General features: G+C 33.8%; 1 protein-coding gene across 2 annotated transcripts; it reads left to right on the top strand.

Annotated features, from left to right (window-relative positions):
• Positions 1-7,824: 7,824 nt before the first annotated feature.
• Positions 7,825-21,269, top strand: LOC144840276 (uncharacterized). 2 transcript variants are annotated; one of them, XM_078696037.1, is made up of 18 exons: positions 7,825-7,966; positions 8,732-8,822; positions 10,382-10,509; positions 11,151-11,190; positions 11,692-11,738; positions 11,936-12,050; positions 12,233-12,280; positions 12,574-12,816; positions 13,196-13,332; positions 13,510-14,239; positions 14,529-14,607; positions 14,788-14,931; positions 15,365-15,969; positions 16,121-16,302; positions 16,670-16,915; positions 17,125-17,368; positions 17,652-17,705; positions 19,919-21,269. In XM_078696037.1, the coding sequence occupies exons 1-18, from the start codon at positions 7,926-7,928 to the stop codon at positions 20,024-20,026; spliced, it is 3,282 nt and encodes a 1,093-aa protein (XP_078552163.1). In that variant the 5' UTR covers positions 7,825-7,925; the 3' UTR covers positions 20,027-21,269. The 2 variants fall into 2 exon arrangements, with proteins under 2 accessions (XP_078552163.1, XP_078552164.1); XM_078696038.1 differs by having other exon boundaries at positions 15,374-15,969; positions 19,919-21,268.
• Positions 21,270-24,235: the final 2,966 nt, after the last annotated feature.

Raw genomic sequence — 24,235 nt, forward strand, 5'->3', positions numbered from 1 at the left:
CGTAGTGTTGAATTACGTAATATACGTATAAATAGACTATTATCAGCTGTTCAGGCATGTACTACTTTGTGGCTTAACGGGTAATGCTCAGGTTTGGGTGCTCTCAGTTCTAGTAGATTGGGTTCGAACCTCTACGGATTTTTTTTTTTTGATTTTTTTTTTGAAAATAATTAATATTGTTTTTTCTTTTATTTTGAAAGAGAGATATTTTGAGGGTTGTAAATGTCAGGCCTAAACAAGTGGACCTTTTTTAAAATCAGAAACAAAGTTGCATGGCATTATTTTCCATCCATTCTTTTCGAGATTACTTTTGCAAACTAAAAGAGGGGAGCTGATAGGTTCCCGGCCGGAAAATGTTTTATTTACATGATTTGAACAATCTTCTAATGTAAAGATTAACAACATCAAAATGTAACAGTGTGGCGTGTTGACCGCGAATGACTAACATACCATCTTGCCCATAATACACCTGCACAAACTCATTTGCATAACAACGCACGGCATACCAAACTGGTTAAAATAGAGCTGCAAGGTCTCCGGAAATGACATCTATTATTTTTTTTAACATGGTATAAGACTCTTCAGTACCCCACCATGCTTGGGGCTGAGCAAAGATAATTTTGAAAAATAGAGCTGCATAGGTTCCCGCCCCAAAAAAAATGGCACTTTACATGATTTTAAATTATATGAAACAAACTATTAATAAGATTCACCAGGGACAATAGAGCTTGTCATCGGAAAGTGCTCCTATAATTCATTAACATATGAAATTAAATATTAAGTCTCCAGTACTAGCCCACCATGGTTGGGGCAGAGCTAATAATGAAAATAGAGCCAAGAATTGCACTTATACTTATAACTATACATAATCACATATGATAATTATGATAATGTTAAAATTTCAACTATCCAGATGCGACTTTAAAATTTTAGGTGGGGTTTTCTACTTTAAAACTCGACTTCGTATAAGGCCTACCCGGCGGCGGAATTAGTCTAAGCTTCGAAATTGGTCTAAAAATCGGCATCTTTGCCAATGTTCTATATTTGATCTTATTTTACTCTCCATTATCTCCATACAAGAACCATCGAAGACAAACTATCTGTTTAAAACATGTTTATTCTGGGGACGGTGCGGCCATACATAGCAACTACCATCAAAGTTTATTCATAACATTTTACAATAGAATATCTTGCATGAATCGGACGTTTTCGCTACCAACGTAGCAACATTGATTAACAAAATCAAAATTTAACAGTGTGGCGTGTTGACCGCGAATGACTAACAATAGCATCTTTCCCACTGCACCTGCACAACCATTGCATAACATAGCACGGCATACCAAACCGTTTCGTACACCTGCGATGAAAATAATAAATTCAATTTCTTTTTAAATTGAGGGCGGCAAACATAAAATTTACGAGATCGAATACAGGTTGAAAAAAAAAATTAAATAAAAAAAAAGATGTTAAATGTGCTCTCCCTGCCTCAGCACTAAGGCCCTGCCACAGCCTTTTGGGGTCGTTCCCAGCACATCACCAGATGCATTGATGTTGTCGCCTCATGATGTGTGGTGGAAAGGGGGACGTATAATCTGTGAACCCCAAACACAGTGGTCGCATACCTTTAACTCTATTCCACCGACCAGCGTGGGAATCGAACCCACGACATACGTGTTGTCAACACGACGCTCAGGCGACTGAGCTAACTGATCATTTTGGTTTTAACAAGATTAATAGGATATTTATGACGTAGTGTTGAATTACGTAATATACGTATAAATAGACTATTATCAGCTGTTCAGGCATGTACTACTTTGTGGCTTAACGGGTAATGCTCAGGTTTGGGTGCTCTCAGTTCTAGTAGATTGGGTTCGAACCTCTACGGATTTTTTTTTTTGATTTTTTTTTTGAAAATAATTAATATTGTTTTTTCTTTTATTTTGAAAGAGAGATATTTTGAGGGTTGTAAATGTCAGGCCTAAACAAGTGGACCTTTTTTAAAATCAGAAACAAAGTTGCATGGCATTATTTTCCATCCATTCTTTTCGAGATTACTTTTGCAAACTAAAAGAGGGGAGCTGATAGGTTCCCGGCCGGAAAATGTTTTATTTACATGATTTGAACAATCTTCTAATGTAAAGATTAACAACATCAAAATGTAACAGTGTGGCGTGTTGACCGCGAATGACTAACATACCATCTTGCCCATAATACACCTGCACAAACTCATTTGCATAACAACGCACGGCATACCAAACTGGTTAAAATAGAGCTGCAAGGTCTCCGGAAATGACATCTATTATTTTTTTTAACATGGTATAAGACTCTTCAGTACCCCACCATGCTTGGGGCTGAGCAAAGATAATTTTGAAAAATAGAGCTGCATAGGTTCCCGCCCCAAAAAAAATGGCACTTTACATGATTTTAAATTATATGAAACAAACTATTAATAAGATTCACCAGGGACAATAGAGCTTGTCATCGGAAAGTGCTCCTATAATTCATTAACATATGAAATTAAATATTAAGTCTCCAGTACTAGCCCACCATGGTTGGGGCAGAGCTAATAATGAAAATAGAGCCAAGAATTGCACTTATACTTATAACTATACATAATCACATATGATAATTATGATAATGTTAAAATTTCAACTATCCAGATGCGACTTTAAAATTTTAGGTGGGGTTTTCTACTTTAAAACTCGACTTCGTATAAGGCCTACCCGGCGGCGGAATTAGTCTAAGCTTCGAAATTTGTCTAAAAATCGGCATCTTTGCCAATGTTCTATATTTGATCTTATTTTACTCTCCATTATCTCCATACAAGAACCATCGAAGACAAACTATCTGTTTAAAACATGTTTATTCTGGGGACGGTGCGGCCATACATAGCAACTACCATCAAAGTTTATTCATAACATTTTACAATAGAATATCTTGCATGAATCGGACGTTTTCGCTACCAACGTAGCAACATTGATTAACAAAATCAAAATTTAACAGTGTGGCGTGTTGACCGCGAATGACTAACAATAGCATCTTTCCCACTGCACCTGCACAACCATTGCATAACATAGCACGGCATACCAAACCGTTTCGTACACCTGCGATGAAAATAATAAATTCAATTTCTTTTTAAATTGAGGGCGGCAAACATAAAATTTACGAGATCGAATACAGGTTGAAAAAAAAAATTAAATAAAAAAAAAGATGTTAAATGTGCTCTCCCTGCCTCAGCACTAAGGCCCTGCCACAGCCTTTTGGGGTCGTTCCCAGCACATCACCAGATGCATTGATGTTGTCGCCTCATGATGTGTGGTGGAAAGGGGGACGTATAATCTGTGAACCCCAAACACAGTGGTCGCATACCTTTAACTCTATTCCACCGACCAGCGTGGGAATCGAACCCACGACATACGTGTTGTCAACACGACGCTCAGGCGACTGAGCTAACTGATCATTTTGGTTTTAACAAGATTAATAGGATATTTATGACGTAGTGTTGAATTACGTAATATACGTATAAATAGACTATTATCAGCTGTTCAGGCATGTACTACTTTGTGGCTTAACGGGTAATGCTCAGGTTTGGGTGCTCTCAGTTCTAGTAGATTGGGTTCGAACCTCTACGGATTTTTTTTTTTTGATTTTTTTTTTGAAAATAATTAATATTGTTTTTTCTTTTATTTTGAAAGAGAGATATTTTGAGGGTTGTAAATGTCAGGCCTAAACAAGTGGACCTTTTTTAAAATCAGAAACAAAGTTGCATGGCATTATTTTCCATCCATTCTTTTCGAGATTACTTTTGCAAACTAAAAGAGGGGAGCTGATAGGTTCCCGGCCGGAAAATGTTTTATTTACATGATTTGAACAATCTTCTAATGTAAAGATTAACAACATCAAAATTTAACAGTGTGGCGTGTTGACCGCGAATGACTAACATACCATCTTGCCCATAATACACCTGCACAAACTCATTTGCATAACAACGCACGGCATACCAAACTGGTTAAAATAGAGCTGCAAGGTCTCCGGAAATGACATCTATTATTTTTTTAAACATGGTATAAGACTCTTCAGTACCCCACCATGCTTGGGGCTGAGCAAAGATAATTTTGAAAAATAGAGCTGCATAGGTTCCCGCCCCAAAAAAAATGGCACTTTACATGATTTTAAATTATATGAAACAAACTATTAATAAGATTCACCAGGGACAATAGAGCTTGTCATCGGAAAGTGCTCCTATAATTCATTAACATATGAAATTAAATATTAAGTCTCCAGTACTAGCCCACCATGGTTGGGGCAGAGCTAATAATGAAAATAGAGCCAAGAATTGCACTTATACTTATAACTATACATAATCACATATGATAATTATGATAATGTTAAAATTTCAACTATCCAGATGCGACTTTAAAATTTTAGGTGGGGTTTTCTACTTTAAAACTCGACTTCGTATAAGGCCTACCCGGCGGCGGAATTAGTCTAAGCTTCGAAATTGGTCTAAAAATCGGCATCTTTGCCAATGTTCTATATTTCATCTTATTTTACTCTCCATTATCTCCATACAAGAACCATCGAAGACAAACTATCTGTTTAAAACATGTTTATTCTGGGGACGGTGCGGCCATACATAGCAACTACCATCAAAGTTTATTCATAACATTTTACAATAGAATATCTTGCATGAATCGGACGTTTTCGCTACCAACGTAGCAACATTGAATAACAAAATCAAAATTTAACAGTGTGGCGTGTTGACCGCGAATGACTAACAATAGCATCTTTCCCACTGCACCTGCACAACCATTGCATAACATAGCACGGCATACCAAACCGTTTCGTACACCTGCGATGAAAATAATAAATTCAATTTCTTTTTAAATTGAGGGCGGCAAACATAAAATTTACGAGATCGAATACAGGTTGAAAAAAAAAATTAAATAAAAAAAAAGATGTTAAATGTGCTCTCCCTGCCTCAGCACTAAGGCCCTGCCACAGCCTTTTGGGGTCGTTCCCAGCACATCACCAGATGCATTGATGTTGTCGCCTCATGATGTGTGGTGGAAAGGGGAACGTATAATCTGTGAACCCCAAACACAGTGGTCGCATACCTTTAACTCTATTCCACCGACCAGCGTGGGAATCGAACCCACGACATACGTGTTGTCAACACGACGCTCAGGCGACTGAGCTAACTGATCATTTTGGTTTTTGGCTTTTCAGAACTAATATACATGGTGTACCGCAAACTTTATATCAACAAAGGATTTTTTTTTCTTAAATTTATTAAAATGTAGTGACCTTATTTCTATTTTATACCACTGTGCTCCCTGGTGGCAAATTGGGTTTAATTGAGCACAGTGTATGAACATACAAAATATATTAAAATTCCGTGACTGAACCAGTTACCGTAGTCCTATTTCTATTTCTGAGTAAATAAAGGCATAAATGGCGCTCCGTAGAAAAGTAGAGAATGCTCCATCGTCAGAATGACGCTCTGAATATACCTCGCGAAGTCCGTTCGCGAAAGCTCTGAAATAGTTGTCGCGCGAATAACCGTCAACTAGAGACGAAAAACGTCATCAAACAAACTGTGAGCGTTGCCAAAGTGCGAGCCAGCGAGGCATGCAATGTAATGTAACGTGTAACGGTCATGACGGTAATTTAATAATATAGGCCTATATCTCGGTATCTTTATTTCAAAAAACATCAAAAACAATTCACTAAGGCAAATAAAAATCCGTAGCAGCCAAAAAGCTGAATTGAGGATTTTTTTTACAAAAGGCCTTTAATTAAAAACATCTAATCAAACAAATTCATACAAAAAATTAAAAATTACGCAGCCTAAATTGAAAACGTTCGCAACGAGCGTCGGAGGTGACGGTGGGAGACGATTAAGAATTTAGCAGACCAGTAAGGCTATTTTTATATCTTGATGATGTGACACCAAAGTGTCCATATTTTTTTGCAGTCCTAAGACTCATACTGAGGGTGGGTGGGTAAAAAAACTTTACAATACGAACAGAACAAAATTGTAAACTACAACAGCGGTGGAGCCACACACAAAAGCCTACTTACTACTTTGTACAATTCATAAACAATTTACTATAATGTAATAATTAAGTCGCTTGGCACTTAAGCTAAAAAGCGCTGTAGTAAATCATTATTATTATTAATCCCGACGATTACGAACTTCGTTCACATGAAATGTGTTAAAAAGTCAAAATTTGTCAAAATGCTCAATGAACTAAAACGAACCCAACCCCGTTTTGAGGCAAATTTGTGCATTTTGGATCCGAGACAGAAGGCAGGATGGCAACAGGCCTTGAGGCAAGATGATGGCATATCTCCTATAGCGATTATTGTAAATAGCTAGTGATTAGGGCATATAGCTGCAAGAAGGGGGTACATGAATGCATCATGACAGTTGACTATGCATTTATACGTCAGGGTCCTGAGTCGCGAGGATATTTCTAACCCTTTATATATTGCTCTTTCAACAAAATAAAAGACATATATATAAACGATATTGATATTTATTTTCCATTTTTACACAAAAACAAGTAAAAACAACCTATAGCATGACAATTGACTATGCATTTATACGTCAGGGTCCTGAGTCGCGAGGATATTTCTAACCCTTTATATATTGCTCTTTCGACAAAATAAAAGACATATATATAAACGATATTGATATTTATTTTCCATTTTTACACAAAAACAAGTAAAAACAGCCTATAGCATGACAGTTGACTATGCATTTATGCGGCAGGAATCCCGAGTCGCGAGGATAAATATTGCTCTTTCAAAAAAATAAAAGAGATATATATATAAACGATGTTGATATTTATTTTCCATTTTGACACAAACAAAAATCCGTTAGATATATTAAACCCCCAGGTAGATGCGAGTTTTCAAAGCAGAGCATTTACTCGTTACGCCACAAAGTAGGCCTAAACGACGAATCAGATGACACTTATTATTATGACAAATAGTCTATAAGTATTCTTACCGATCTTCAACAGTGAACGACAGCATAATAAAATTAAAATAAATTCGAGGGGTTTGAGAAAAAAAACAATTTTGTTTCGGTGTTAGCAATAATACTGATGAATGTCGAATCGAATAAAATAAGAAAACGACATTACTTCTACGTATTATTAGAAATTAATTATATTAAAGTATTGTATGCTGTAATCTAAATCTCTCTGAGCAAAAGAAATAATTATTATATATTACTATGGCCTTATTTAAAATCGCCAGCTTATTAAACAATAGTTTTTAGTAGGCCTATGTACCAAACGGGCATTTTGACTAGAATTAACTTTAGGAACGTAAATGCATTATTGAAAGCACATACTTTATAATCATTAAATTTACAATGCAATAAATTATATTTTGTAAAACAATATTTTATTTTATATCATATTATGTATGAACAAATTACCGCTTCCCGCCGGAGGCCACCTTTAAACCACCACAAATTGAAAGCTTATTTTACTTGTGGAATGCTTAAGTGACTACCGCCCCCATGTTTTACTTAGTTACCAAGGCGTAGTAAATCTAAGTCTGTAGTCTACTTGCTTATAATAGGATAAATTAATTGTTTTTTTCATTATAATTTAAAATTAGAATACACAAACTATACTGTAAAATCATATTTTAAAAGTCTTTATGATCTAATTGAAATCAAACTTTAAATATTTCTTATTAAATAAAGAACTATGTTGTTACAGTGTATAATTGAAAGGAGTTATATGGCCTTAGTTACGGGTAGCGACTTATTGTCGTGTTTTGATTGTTTTTCGCACACTGAGAGTAAAGGCCATTTGTCATGTGTTATGGATTGATATTAGTTTCTCTGTTTTTCTGATTATTGTGTGATATACATCTATTGTTAACGCGAATTGCGAGTGAAGATGTCTTCTCAAGACGTTATTAAATCAACGGCTAAAAAATTGTAAGAACAAGCTGCTGCTTCTTCTTTTTGTAGTTAACTTAACACTTTCGTTTGGCGTTAGAGTAGCGTACCAAGTAACATGCCTGGTAATAGCATAGTATTTATGTGAGAGTATGGCTGTCGGACGGCTGTTTGATGTTACAATATAGTATAAATAATGCTCTGTTCAAATAACTTCAGCTCTTTTTGATTATAAAAGATATTTACATTGCAATTGAACAGGAATAGCATTTTTTCTTAATTATTATATAATATCTCATTTTTATTTCAATTGAAACAAATTTTAAAGCAATGCCTGAAGCATGGATCATTTAATATTAATTCTTATAAATTTGTTTTATTGTTTATTGAAGTGAAATACAATTTGTTGATTTCATTACAAAAATCTTTATTATTGACAGTTAATTAGAGTTTGTCATGTAGAAAAATTGAATTACAAAGCAGAAATCAAACATTTTTCATTCACATTTATTCAATTAATTGATAATTCATTAAGCACGTCACTTAAGCACAGGAGTATACACATTGTACGGAGTTAGGCCATCCAAGAGATACCACGCCCACCTAATAGTACTTTTTTCTAAGCATCCCTTTTTCTATATTTCTCTAGCAACATCCATGTTTAATAAATGTTCATATTAAATTTGCTGCAATACCGTGTAATATTAATTGTTTTAACCAATCGTCTGGTATGGCCTACAAAGTACATTAATGTTTTGTTCGATTTAACAGAAAGGAACTAAACATATTTTTGTCTTATTATAGAAAATATTATATGGAAGTTAAAAGGCTGGAGGATGCATTTGATCTTTCTGGTCCAAATCAACCTCAGCGACATTATCCCCAAAAGAAACCTGTAAGTATGTTAATAAAATACACAATAAAATTAAAATACACTATAAAATACGTAGGCTACTATAAAATACAGTAACTTTGTGTACTTAGAATAAATTTGTGGTGATCACTGTGTGTATGCACTTTTTAAGCTGCGTCACATTCACTAGTACTGCTGTACTGTAAATAGTACTATGAATGGTCTGTGCATAAGATAAACTCATTAAATAACTGTAAACTACAGTATATGAATGATTAAGTATGTACTTATTAAAGTACATGTCATGAATGAATGTAAACATGCACTGTGTAGGCTTATACATCACTAATAACAATAAGTCGGTCGGTAAGTATGGTAAGTATAAGTACCAATTTAATACTCTACAGTAATTTAATAATTTGGTACAGCACAGTATTTGAAGCTACAGTCAGGTTTTCAGAACAAAATGTTGTTTGTACAGTATAATACCGTATGCCTATTGCAATCATGATTCCCAATGTTATTGTAATAGAATCTATAGTCATAACAAATCTTTAATTTATTCATTATTTGATACTATTGTTGCGGTATTGTTAATTTGGATGTTATTATGAAACCATAAACCCATTATATTATTACTGCTTCTGGCGATATTATTGTTACCATGGTTACTATTTATAAGAATTATTCTAAGATCATGGGTTGTTTATTTATGTGTTACTCAATACGAGAATTAAAGAAAAGGAATTTTGTAGAGAAGGAAATTAATTGTGTTTATGTAAAGTCTCATACAATTCAGACTTCAATGAAAATGCTAATGTCAAAAGACTTCAGTTGATACCCAAAACCTAATCAATTATAACATGTATCTTAACAGATACAAGTCTGAAAAAAATAAATGCCTTTTAATAAATATCACCAAACCTACCTTTTATATGAATGGTATCTTCTTATTGTTGGTGTTTTTTCTTCTCTTTTACATCCACTGGTTATGATTTGTATCGCTAACTTTTGTAATTTCTGTAAATCCATTGAGGAAATGAATATACTAACTCTATACTTACCAACTAAATCACCATCGTAAAAAATTACAAAGCAAATTATTGATAATGCGGTTGGCCAAAGGGGTTGCCACCTGCTTTGCCACCATTCTTTATTTACAGTAAAACATAAATGGAAACGAACGCTTGTATTGTAATTAACTTTACCTTTATTAAAATGTATTTAAATTAAATTATTTATTATGTGTTACTTTTTTGGCATTGTACAACACTCTTATTTCAATTTGAAGACAAAGCTGAGAGAAACTCAAAGACTGCACAGCAGTAATGCTGAAAACAATTTTATTTTATTTCATCAAAACCAACAGCAACGAAAGTATGAAACAGAAAACAGATACAATAAATACTATACCTGTATGAAGCAAACTTAAATAAAATATGTTAAAATTGTACATATAATTAGATATTTTTTCTTCTTTACTCTTCATCCACTGTAACCTTTCTTTCCTTTGCCTTCCTCTTTTCACCCATGTACTGTCTCAAGGCACAAGGTTAACCATTCAAACACTTGGTATAAAATGCAATTATATTTTTTTTCAGAGACCTACATTAATGTATGATGGTTTGCACGATAGAGCCTTGAAACATTACTTCAGAGAAACTCGTGTTCGTCGTCAACTGAATAGCATGACGTGCAGACCCAATACAAAGAGGGAGTCTGATATCAGGTGAAATAATCATTTTATTTTCTGGTATTTTGACTCCCCAGGCTTATGTTTAAACTAATTCCCATTAAAAAGGCTTGGGAAGCATTCAAAGCACTACAGTACTGTAGTTGAGATAACATACAGTACATCTTTATAAAATGATAATATTGCTGCATACAAAAACAATAAGATTGGAATACACATGGTTATTAAGGTACCGTATATCCTCTGATATATCCCACCCCACTAGAACACAAAATTGGGCCGACTTTGGTGGGTGGGACAGAGAAAGCCTGCTTCAGGAAAACAAGATATTAGTAAGCATTTCTTGTAAAAACTCATCAGAACTGGTTATAGATGAGGCTAACATCCAAATCGTAAGTCAATACTGGGGTATATGCCTGTTTGTGAAATCAGAAATAAAGCAGGAGGTGGGATTAGACCTGAAGTGGGATTATACCCAAGGATATATGGTATTTTAAAAAGAGATACATTAGTTTGTACTTTTCTACTTGTTGAGTTTCCTGTGCAAGTCTCTCAATTCAGATTGCAACCTCTATTACCATAGTCACTCTCAATGCAATGTATAATAATACATTTATGTTATGTATGTGTGTTATGTATTTAATGCATATATTCAATACATTTTTATTATCTTTTAGGAAAGACGTTGATCAATATATGATAAATACATATCCTATTGTAAGTGTTATTTTTTTATTCAGTTAAACATTGCAATACATTACTGATGAGGAAGGTCTCATACTACATTAACATTGTAACAACTGCAAGAATAGTACTAACTACAGTAAAATGCAATAGAGCACAAACAGCTGCACTACTCACCTGCATTAATATGATATGCCACAAGAAATAAAGGGGTCCGGTATTCACAAGGAAAGGAAACAATCTCTGTTCAAGCCACTAGGTGGTCAAAGGCCTCTCGGAAAAAGTGGTCAGGTGGTCACTTACCTACCATTACTGGTGGCTACGGCCCTGATATGTAGTGTCATATCCGATTGTATCCAATTCAGCTAACTTTAATACTACTTAACTTAATTCTGAGAGGTGGTTTTTGCTCTTTGCTTATTACCAGGGTTAGGTGCTTAAGTAGATTAGAAAGAGTATGCATTTTGCTCCATAACAATATAATGGGCTCAGTAAATTTGGTTTGTTTAAATTGATTGAATTTTATCCTTTCAGAGTCCTTACACAAACGTTGCTAAACCAAAATCATCACCAAAAAAACGGTAAGTCTACTAAAAAAAAATTGAATAACTGAGAATTAGAAATCATTGTATATTATAACTTCAATAATGTCGATCAAAATGTTCACATTGTTTAGCAACTCTTAACAATTGGACGTTTCATAGCAAGAAAGGCTAAAATAAACATACTAGTTTATTTAATTAACTAACTAGAGAAACATTTTTTTTTCATTTATAAGACGTGGTAACTTTAAAGGTGGCCCAGTGTTAATACGGTCACGACACGGTCCAATGCTGTCAAAGGGCGAGGCTGCCAGATTGGTGAACAATGCAACAAGATTGCTAGTGGCAACAGTAAGAATTCCTGTCAAAACATTTGCACATACAACATACTAAGTGCACTACCTAGTTATTCTATATTAAACTTTTCACATAAACCTTAAATGTGAAAAGAAAAAACATATACTCAATGTATTTTTTATAATGAATGTGATGATTTTTTATAATGATTAATAAATGTTAATGTTTTTTTTTAGGAAACGGTTCCATTAGATAACCTGAACAACCCTAAATATTCAGCGAAGGTGCGTATTTTGATTGAGTTTTTGGAATATATGACATACACTCAAATTATGTTTATGCTTTGTTTTATGATGACATGACAAACACAGATTTTTAGGGGTGTGTAACATAATTATATGTTGATATATTAAAGAAAATCCACAAAATTAAATTGAGTCTGATCAATTAGACTAAACTTGCATTTGTGTAACTATAAAGTCAACTATTACGTACAAATTCTTGTATTCAACCAGGATTTGAACCCAGAGCCATAGGATTGAAAGCAAGAACATTAACCATTATTTCTGTTTATCAGGCTTACAGAGTGAATAATAGTCGAAACAGGAGCAGTCTACCAAGTATAAATGGCAATGAGGAATCAAAAAGGAGATCACCAACGCGACCTAAATCCTCGTATGGAATGCGGCGACAGGAAGTTAATGGCAACCATAAGAACAGTCGCCCCAAGTCAGCTGTTGGTCTAACAGACCAATCACAACCAAGCTCGGCTAGGTTTGGTTATGATATCTCAGGAAGAAAAATCAGAATTTCTAAGAAGGTTGGTACTGTGTACATTATATATATAGGTAACTTCATTCCAAAAAATGTAACAAAACCACGCACTGTGGATTTACAAAAACTGATAAGTTCTTACATGCATGCATCTTACAACAACAAAAATATAAAATAACGTAAAAATAAAGATTCAAAATAACAAAAGCCACTTATTTCTGTTGCTGGCAATCTCACGCAAATACATTATTATACTTTGATGATTATAGAATGAATATTATGATTAGAATATACTTATACTTGAAATGATGATGATGATATGACATTTGAAAATCATGAATTTTATTACAATAATTAATAGTAAACAGTTTAAAGTTTTATATTTGCGACAATACTGTACAGTAATTTAAATCTTGTATATTCAGACTCCGCAGAATTATGATGATACATCAGAATCAGAATCTGAAGTTTCTGAAGATGAACCAATGAATATCCTTGTACCAATAAATCAGGCTGCAGTGAATCAAGCTAATTCATCCAATCAGGTTCCAGAATGGTTGAGGTAGGCAGCGATTGTTCATATTACCTACAAGGTTTTTAGATCAAACTTTAACAGCACAGCTTTCAATTAGGATAAACTTCAAGAAGTTAACTTAATAATCCAAACAAATATATTAAAACTATTAAAAGGACACTTTTTTGGTTCAGAAAGTTTACTAGTAGTATTATTTTTTATTAGTATTCAGATGGCACAAGTTGATGTCAATGATGAAGAGGAAGAAGAAGAGGAAACGGAGTCAACGGCAAAGCCAGACAATCCAGATCTTTACAGCATCGACAACACAACACAGACAGGTCGTGAAATTAGTACACAAACTGTAGAGAAAGAAAATTCTAAAGACACCCAAACACGCAGATCCAACAATGAAGAAAGCATGACAGACCCTTACCAAGCAGATATGGCAATTCAAACAAAACCTCAACCAGTTACATCATCTACTCAAACTAAGCCCCCACCCCCAACAATATCCACCCAGACTGTACCTCCTCCACCGACAATATCCACCCAGACTGTGCCCATTCCACCGACCATTTCCACACAAACTATGCCTGAAATGGCAACACAAACGCAGCTTGAGATATCAACGCAGACAATGATTTCTACAGAGGCGCAGACACCACCTGATCAGGAGACACAGACCGATTCTCCTTCTCCAGAAATAGGGGTACAAGTAGATTCTCCTCCTGCAAATGAAGATTACGAACACTTAAAACACGGGCCAAGGATCAAGTCTGGCCGTAGGTCAATTTACGAGTTGCTAATTCACACGGGTGTTAGGCTTGGTGCAAGTACACATGCAGATATTTTTATTACATTATTTGGTGAAAATGGCAATACAGGGAAAATAAAGCTGAAACAACCAAGAGATACAAGTCAGAACAAGAAAGCAAAGTTTCAAAGAGGCCAGGTTTGTGTTTTTTTCATTTAAATATTTTTTTTAAAATTATATATTTAGGCAAATTGCCAAAGATAACCATAAGCGAATTCATTCACTATCCTTAAAGGTGGCAATCCTGTTCACAAGACAAAAATATACACAAGATGCTCTACATAAACAAAGTCCAATTACTGTACAAGTCTTTGGGAGTGGAGTTGTAATTTGTCATAAGAAAAAATCCTGACATATGACAAGACTTGAACCCACTTTTTGGTCTCAACAGACTGTAACAGAAACTATTCTTTTCCTTTTTGTATAGGTTGATGTTTTTAAAGTGGAATCATTTTTTGTGGGGAAATTGCAATGTGTTGAAATTGGTCATGACAGGAAAGAGCTGGGTAAGTTTTACACATTTATGTTTAGGAATTGAGCATCAAAGAAGCTGAGTAAAATTTATGAAAAATCCAATGTGTTGAAATTGCGTGGAGAGTGGAGGCTTGGTGACAAGTCTTGTCTGTTTTATACTGTGTGTGAGTTTTATTTTTTATATCAAACTATAAACTGGTTTATTTATTTAGGTTGTGGATGGTTTTTAGAGAAGGTGCAAGTGAAAGAGTTCCAAGATGATGTGGTTTACGAATTCCTCTGTGATAAATGGTTATCTGGTCAGGATGAGGATGGCAAGACAACTAGAACTTTACCTGTTGGTAACATCACTATGGGTAAGAAGATTTAGTTCATTTTTAGATCCTAATAATAAAATTGGCCATAATGTTACCAAATTTCCCCAAGATTTGCCATTGGAAACCTATACAAAAAAACATGATTTAGATAATTATAATAAATAATGTAACTTCTAAAAACCTATCCTGCTGTGTCAATGTGTTCCTTCATCAGTGCTACAGTATTTGGACATGTAGTAATATAGGTAAAAGCAAAGATAGTTGAGTACAAAAGAAACGCACTTATAAAAGATGAGAAAAGACGATTTTAAATTCAAAATTGTGGTTCATAATAAACTAATTTGTGAGTAGTTTCCAATAATAATGTTTTTATAAAATATCAAGATATCGCAAAAACATTCTCTACTCTTTTCACAAATGATTATTATTATTATATCTAAGGTTTAATAAGGATAAATATTTCTATATTTAGATGCATCAGATTCAGATTCTGAAACCGACTCACAAACAAGTTATGTAGAGAGAAGTGCTGATAGTGACGCTTACGCTGAGGAAGAACCACGACTGCAGAGAATGATAATCGTTGAAAACACTAGCACTGGTTATGATAGTGAAGGTAGTAGAGGAAGCCAAACAAGTCGTGATAGTCGCACAAAACAGAGCAATGAGAGTACATCATCCAGTGAGAGCGAGAGTGAAGATGAAGTGGATGGAAAACAAGACGAAAGAAGCGAGTCTGATGACACGGATAGTTCTGGAGAAAGTAGTGATAGTTCATCCAGTGGCAGTGATAGTGAAGATGAGAAGGGAGAGAATTCTAGAAATAACAAAGATCAAAGAGGTCACAGCAGAGAAACTGGCTCGAGTGGTGGTCATGGTCGGTATCGCGATACTGGTGGATCTTCTGAACATCAACCAGTTGACAGCGTGCAGTATCAAACAGAGTCTTTACCTCAACAACCAAGAACATTAAGAAAAATTGAAGAAGTTTCAGAAGATGATCATTTTACACCTCGACCGCCGTCTAGTGACAGTGAACGAGAACGTCAAAGAAGGGATTACATGGCAGGATTTGAGGTATAACTGATTGATTGTCTTCTTGTTTTTATCCTTTTTTAAAATTTACTAATAGTTAAAATTACTAAAAACTCTTTAATTTAAAGAAGAAGAATGAATTTCTTTTTTAAAAATAAATTTTAATTAATATTTCCAATGTCTTTAATTCAAGGCTGGTATTCATGCACGTGAGGAAAGAGAACGAATAAAAAGGGAAGAAGAAGAACTGAAAAAAGAGGAAGAAAGGCAAAAAGAGGAAGCATTGCTTGCTGGTGACAGTATCCATGTGTGTTGTAGGAAAGGAAATCTGAATAGAGTTAAACAATTGCTAAATCTTAAACCAGAGTTGAAAGAGTAAGTTTTTTGAGAAATCTAAAACTTTTTGTTAGTACCTAAGAAAAGGATTTTAAAGAATAAATGAGGTCTTCAATATACTGTTTAAAATCTTCAATTTCATTGTATATAAAACAAAACTTTATTTATGATTGGAAAATTGTGTTTTTCTTTTATCTCAAATTCTAAAGAGTTTGGAAACTAAAATAAAAACTTTAAAAAAAGAAATAATAATTAGCAAATGATAAGCTTAATATTGGCTGTGTTGCGCTTACGTTGTTTCAGTGCTTCCAATTTAGAATCAAACTTTACCCCACTGAACTTTTATGCAATATTTGAATAGCACTATTTTGTCACCTCCACTGTTGATTATATCTCTTCCTGTTAGACTCAAAGATGAACAAGGCTTTACACCTCTATTAACCTCCTCTGCAAACGGTCAGCTAGATGTGGTCAAGTTTTTGACAATTTCTGATGCAGACATCAATGCAGAAACTCCTACAGGTTACACTGGTCTTCATCTGGCTGCTATAAATGGACATGTGAATGTTATGATGGTCTTGACTGCCATGGGCATGTCTGTGGGATCCCGCACTGTGGACCGCCAGACACCTCTGCATCTGTCAGCAATGAGGTAAATGAATTATTCTAGTCATTACTTTCTTTTTATGTACTGTGTGAGAAAACAACCAGGAAACATAAAGATCTTAATTTTCTGCAAAATTATTTTAGTTTTTAAAGATAGCTTTTTAAATTTTAAATACTGCATACATTTGCAATCTTGAAAGTAATATCAATATTTTTGCAGTGTTAATTTGATGTTGTTATACTTTGTATTTGCAGTGGTCAACTAGAATCATGCAAGTGGCTAGTAGCAAACCGTGCAATGATTGATGTCCGCGACACTAACGACAGAACTCCTTTAACCATCGCTGAGGAATATGATCATGAAGATGTAGTTACCTTTCTCAAATCTTGTAATCGTGAATTAAAGAAAGAAGACAGTTCATTGAGCATGCTCAGATCAAAAACAGACTCTGATGCTCTTTCAGATCAGGATAATGCACCATGGTCAGTTAGTCCAGTGGTAAGTCACAGTGGTCAGTCACAGTGGTCAATTGTTTCTTAACTAATTAAATAGTTTTAAGGGAACCATCATAAATATATCCAGTATATTCTCAATTTAGGTATATTGCCAAGGATAAGAGAGTTTAGTCATTAGCATTCTCAAATTTGGAAATAAACATAAACACTCTGATCTTCTACAAAACAAATGTCATATTACACTACAGGTTACACAAATCCAACAGTGCCCTCATTCATGTGTGTAACATACTGTACTTGCTAATAATGTCTATTTGTGATTTTAGAAATCAACATCTTCAAGTGAAAAGAAAGAACGAGAAGATAGAGAAGCTTTGCTTGTAAGTTAGCTATTTGTTTTAATTGCTTGAATTAGGTAACCAACACCATAATTTGGTAAGCAAAAACGTTAAAGTTGTCACAAAAGCAGTAATGTAACAACTATGAGCTCTCACTGGCTAAAGCCAGGGGCCCTGAGGCTTATGTGGACCCTTGAGCAGGGCCTGGAAGAAAAGAAAAGCATTAAAATATGTCAAAAAAGCCGTTAAGGTCTCTGCATTTTGCCTCTGCACAAAAGGATCAGAACACAGCTCTACCATGTGACAACATTTTTTTTTTCTCTCTTTCGTGGTTTCATTCATTTTACATTTAGAGCAAATCGTACCTTTTATTAAATTTTAATTCAGTACACACAATTTGTATGTGTTCTTTTTTGTTTTGACCTTATATTACATCCATAACAAGTATATACACCCATACACATTAAACCTATTTACCTTCACCAATCAGTTTAACACAGTTTCTATATTGTATGCTACATTTTATGTTTTGGCCTTGTATTACATTTGTTTTATTCCACTATTGCTAAACCTGAAAATTCTGTTCTTACTATGTTGGCCATTTACATTTGTTTGTTTACTTATATGTTTGACCGTGTGTTTCAGTCTATGTTTTACCCTAATACATTTATTTCTATCATATTTTGGTTTTAGTATAGGCATAGTGTTTGTTGTCTAGTTTTATGATGTATGGTCTTATAGGTATGATTTTATGTTTAGCATTATTTCATATATAGCATACTATCATAGCAGCTGTGTTACAATTATGCGTTATGCCTAAACTTAATTCAATTGCTTGATTACATTTTTACAGAACTTTATAGTAACTACTAGTACAGTTATTATTTCCATTATACCTTTAGTCTTGAATGTTTATATAATATATACTACAGCCTGTACTAGTTTTATATTTTCTTACAGTATTCTATGAATTCTAATAATTTAATTTTAACATTATTCCATTTTGTAACATGCATATTCTTACTTCTATCGCAAATATTAGTTTTAGACAATTTCCATATATGTAATCTTTTATTACATGTATGCGATGTAAAAGTTTAAAATTGAATTGCGCAACTTATACCATATGTTTCATATCTTTGACTTTATTATTCCATATTTTGTTCCCTACCATAGTCTTTATTTAAAAAATCTGTTTCCCATTTTACTTGGGAGATTGGCACTGTCGTTAATTCAATTATAAACTTATCATAAAAACATTTTAACATTTGATTAGAATAATTCATTTTTAATTTCAACATTAACTTGTTCTTTCTCTATTCTAGGTTGTGCCAATACTTCCTTCCTTCAATAGGAATAGCATTCATGAGCTTAAAGTATTCTATTATCCCATTATGCTTTATTATTAATGTGGGAATCAGCGGCCAGATTTATTAAACTAATTGCTTAGCAAAAAAATCGTCTTAACTTTGCCTTAAATCCTTGATTTTGCCTAAGACAGATTTATTAATATATCTAAGCAAAAATATTTGCTTAATTTTGTCTTAAATCTAAGACGAACAACACCCTGCCTTAAGATGAAAAATTTCGTCTTATCTCAAACATTCTTTTTTGACAACACGAGCGTGCTAGGCCGGAACATTGAGCATTGTTGTGCTCTTTCTCTATTTCAAGTACAGTAATAAATACAATAGTAGCCAGAATGCGCCCTCTTTTGTTGGGAGTAAAAATACGGAGATAAAATGTTACAGCGCCGCCATCGCTAAAAGAAAAAAGCTAATGCGCACGCGTAAGCAAGGATTTTTCTTCTTAAGACATAATAAACTCTAGAGTTTAATTTGGGCATGTGCAAAGTAAAATTTATCTAAGACAATTTTTATGCTGAGACGGTTTGATAAATAAGATTAAGTTATTTGCTTAAGCACTTCTTAAATATTTCAGCTTAAGCAAAAATATAAGCAAATATTGATAAATACCAACCCAAATCTCTAGACTTACAATTCTGTTATTGACCAAAATGTCCCCAATTGTTTTATAGCCCGACTCTAACCAATCTTTGAAGTATAAATACTTTCCGTCTGACAGTATACGTTTATTTTCCCACAAGGTTTGAGATTTAATGTCCTGTACATTTTGAGAATCTAACAGTTCAATATTATTACTATGTGACAACAGTGTAACATAGACAGACAACAAATTTTGCTAAATTGTTTTTTTACATTTTAATTTTTTTTTTTATTTAATTTGTATATTAGAAACGACAGCAGTCTTTCAAACAGCAGCAGACAACCATGAGCACTTCAGGAATGAGCTTTTTAGACAGTATTCGTGACGAATACAGCAACGTGTCACCAACAGCTTGAGTCTAGACACAAGAACTACGAAGGACAGCTAGTGATACAGCTCAACGTATCACTGATTGCTTGAGCCTAAGACAAGAACTACAATTACAATGTTAGTGATGCATACAAAGTGAGCCTAGGGCAGCATGAGAACTTCAGGAATTACCTTTTTAGACAGTAATTGTGATGTACACAGCAATGTGTTGCCTATTATATGTTGAGCCAAGAGCCAGCAATTACACATATTGAATTGGTTTCAGACTATAGTCAACTACACAGCGTTTACCAAATACTTTTGGCCCTATGCAGGCTTTTAAGAGAATTTCTAATGGAGTTGAAAGGAATGTTAGTCCAAGCTTGTTTGAAATGTTAAAACGGCTTTAGATTCTCGCATTTGAGAGTAGTACAAGTAAGATAGTAATTATATTAAAGGTCCCCCTAAACAAAAATGTTTTATTGAATATGCCATTTTAATGTCACGTAATAGTTATTCACCTTGACCAAACACTGGATCGAATCGAGAAAAAAAAATGATTTACCTGAAAAAATGTAATTTAAAGCCAAAAAATGCTTAAATTGTCTGTCAGACAATGGTTTTTGGTTAAAATTAATCGTTTCTTTTTTATTTTTATAAGTGAAATACTTATTTTTTTAAATTTTGTTTACAGAAGTGAATAACTTCCAATCAAAACTGGAAAATGGCCTATTTAAAGTCTGATTTATTAATCTTCATTTTGGGGGACACTACATCTTTAAGGATGTACCTGCTGTATCCTAATTTATGGATTTCTCCCTGGATTTGGTTGTATAGAATAGATTAGTGAATGAAAAGTGATACATATTTACCACTGACCACGGATAATTATTCTATGTAAAAATGTTTAATACTAATAAGGATAATCCAACAGTACACTTTTATATCTAGATATATTTTTTTAATAAATAAAGATAAATTCTTTTTTTAAATGTAGGCAAATATGTCAGTGTAATATTTAACAACCAAAAATCAATTGTGTGTTATTGTATAATATGTAAAATTTAGTTTAGAGAGTTTACTAATATATTTTCAAATTAGGTGGGGTGCATTGCCGGATGTTCATTGACTTGGACAATTAAACTTTTTAACGAATAGTATGTCTAGAAATTAAGTTCAAAAATATTTTAATATTATCAAATGTTGTAGAATATTCAAGTGAAATAATAATAATAGTAAGGAGGAAAGAACAATATTGTGTTAATTTTATTTAAAGTCTTCTTCAGAAAATATACATTATAGCAAATTAAAAGCTATTTGAATTAAAAAAAATAATAACAACATTACAAAGATAATAATAAACAAAACAAGTAACTGTTAGGATGTGAGAATGCATCAGCCTTAAACGAGGCTTGCAAACAATCACATTGATTTTCAGTTATGATCTCTTTTTATTAATTTTAATCATCTTACAAATATATTATACTGTATATCCTAGCAATAAATGAAAATGAATTGTTGCTATAAAGATGTACTTTTTAAAGATCACATTTGTGATGTCATTTTAAATCAAATTTAGTGTATGGAATACTCGGATCTAAACACCACAACATGAACAGTCTACAAAACTACAACAGCTCCCAGGTTCAAAACTATTCTGTATTGTTGTACGATGTTGTTCTTTGTTGATATTGAAAGGTCCTTTTAAATTCTGTTTATGCATCGTTTCCTGAAAATATTTGGATTGTCTAATGGAATACGTCACAAGTATAATAGTCATACGATATCAATCTACAGTGAAGAAGCCATTTTAAGCAAGGCTTACAAGGGAACAGCAGTGTGGTAAATGATACAGTATCAAATTAAGAAGAAAGCTGTGTTTCACTACCAAACAGTAAACTCAAGCTCCTAAAATGTTATAGTCTTCAACAGCCAAGAACTGAGGTTAGTAAAGCTAAAGATTATTTTGTTTTGATGATGTAAGTTTTTTTAAATAATGTTTAATGTTTAAGTAATGTTCAGGCAGTTTCCACTTTGTTGTATACATTATATTAAAATCATCTACTGTTTCTAAGTACTCTCACTTGCACTGATAAGGGCTAGTGTTGCCCGAAAGCTCTGCTAATTTTTATAGCTGTTTTACTTTATTGTTTTGATTTAGCTTTTTGCTTATTTTATTTTGTATCTTCATTGATATCCAGCCACTGATACCCACAGCATTCAGGCCCGTAGTCAGGGGGGGGGGGGGGGGGGGGGGGTTTATGGTTCGGGCGAACCCCCCCCCCCCCCCCCCTTTACAGCGAATCCCCCTTAACCGACTGCGAACCCCCATCCCCGACATCCCCAATACCTCACCACCCTCATCTCTGAAAATCCTCCAAATACGTGCCCCACAATACAAAAGGTTATTTGTAAATTGAAAAATTTGTTAACTCGTTCGTGAATAACTCATACCTTATTGTTAAACAAATGAATTGGTTGCCGAAAAATAATACAAATTTTTGGTCCCAGGATGTAACATGATATTGACGTGAGCTTGGGCACGAACGAATCGTACAAAGGACACCGCTAGACAACCGCGTACCTATTGTTTCGATCACTGGCAGTCAGCATGCATATATAGCCTTCCGACGTACATCAAAAAATGGAACGCTGCGGTTACCTACAATATGTATGTGTGGCTATGAAGTATAGTGGATTATAGTGAATTTAATATATTAACTATAATATCTATGGTATCATGTACTGTAGTTTACACCTATAGCATTCGATTATTTTTTTCTAGACCACCAGCCGATACGTAGGCCTACTCAACTGTATCAATACCACCTATTTACATTGATATATTTAGTTTCCTCAACAAATTGCTGTAAATAAATATAGATAGAGCTATCAGGGGCGGTCGCAGGACTATTTTAAGAGGGTTGCCCAAAGACTCCAGGGCTGTAGACACTGAGTATTTGAGCAAGAAAATTGTTAAATGACACCCCTAGATGGCCGCAAATGGTACTCTCGCACGTAAAATTCATGATAATTTTTTTTTCGTTCAATGCGAACGTCACAGGGAGGTCCCCGATGAAGGTACTTTTGGTACGGTAATACATTCTAATAACTGTACTCAATTATTGTAAATTAATTATCAATTAATAATTTTAAAAAGTTATACAAAAAATATGAAGCTGTTGCTATAAATATATTGAGCAAAAGGCTAAATTAAAAATGCTAAATAAAGTCAGATGTTAAAACCACCATTTCCAAAAATTCATTTTTATTTATCCACTATAAACTTTACAAAAGTGTTGTTTTAAACCACACTCCAAATAAAATATTGAAAAGAATGATAGGACATTTGCAGAAAGAAGCAAACTTTGTTCTGCTACCGGTATAACACGGTTAAAATTTCGGAACGTCTATAAATTACTACGGAAATTCGGCCTAATATTTACGAACGTACGGAAATGAAGATAAATAGGGTACTACACGCATCGGAAATACAGAATACGCACAATTATGATTTGGCCTAAAAATTGGCCTTAGATTATGGAAAACCCTCGGCAAAACGCAATAATTATGGACAAATCGATTATTAGCCTTGGCAATATGCCTAATATTTAAAAGGAATGAATATAGGCTATATTTCGTTTGTCGATGAATTTTTGAATTCATGTATGAATGATTGATCCATTAGAGGTAATCTGTGATGGCTCTAGTAACACTGCTATGCGTGGGTAATTTGTGAATAACGTAGTATGCTACATACACGAGCCTAGATAGGGAAGATCTGTACTGTCGTTCATTGCGAGAGGAGGGGGAGTCCGGTAATGTGTCATGAAAAATGTAACAAGCCAGAGATGAAATAAAATCACTAGCATTTAGCTGATTGTCGTTGTTTTAGTCGTCGTCAGAAGTTTATCGACCGACATCTATTTCTCATGTGTTGAGCGTTTCTTTAATTGAATAATTTTGGATTTTCAGTAAATTACCAATGGTTTATTCAAAGTCAAACTGTAACTAATCCCTCACTATTCAATCAAAATGTTATTATTATACTACTATATTGTTGAAAAATGGATTGCGTGACATGAAAATGGATTGATAGTAAAACGTAACAAAGATACGTTCTTGTCTGGTTATTAGGTATTCATGCTCCGATGAAGCAGAGGATTATTTTTGCAGCGTTCCATTTAAAATGAAAAGAAATATTTTGGTTGTGAAGGTCGTTTTAACAATTAGGCTAATATCAAAACATTCAACAA

The sequence above is a fragment of the Antedon bifida genome, chromosome 4 (assembly GCF_963402885.1).
Source record: "Antedon bifida chromosome 4, ecAntBifi1.1, whole genome shotgun sequence".
NCBI classification, from domain to species: Eukaryota; Metazoa; Echinodermata; class Crinoidea; order Comatulida; family Antedonidae; genus Antedon; species Antedon bifida.

What these genes read in the sequence shown, in the direction of transcription:
- LOC144840276 (XM_078696037.1), top strand. Translation starts at nt 7,926, where the DNA reads ATGTCTTCTCAAGACGTTATTAAATCAACGGCTAAAAAATT. An exon ending in AAATCAACGGCTAAAAAATT is followed by an intron (nt 7,967 to 8,731) that starts GTAAGAACAAGC and finishes GTCTTATTATAG; the next exon opens with AAAATATTATATGGAAGTTA. An exon ending in CTGCATCTGTCAGCAATGAG is followed by an intron (nt 16,916 to 17,124) that starts GTAAATGAATTA and finishes TTGTATTTGCAG; the next exon opens with TGGTCAACTAGAATCATGCA.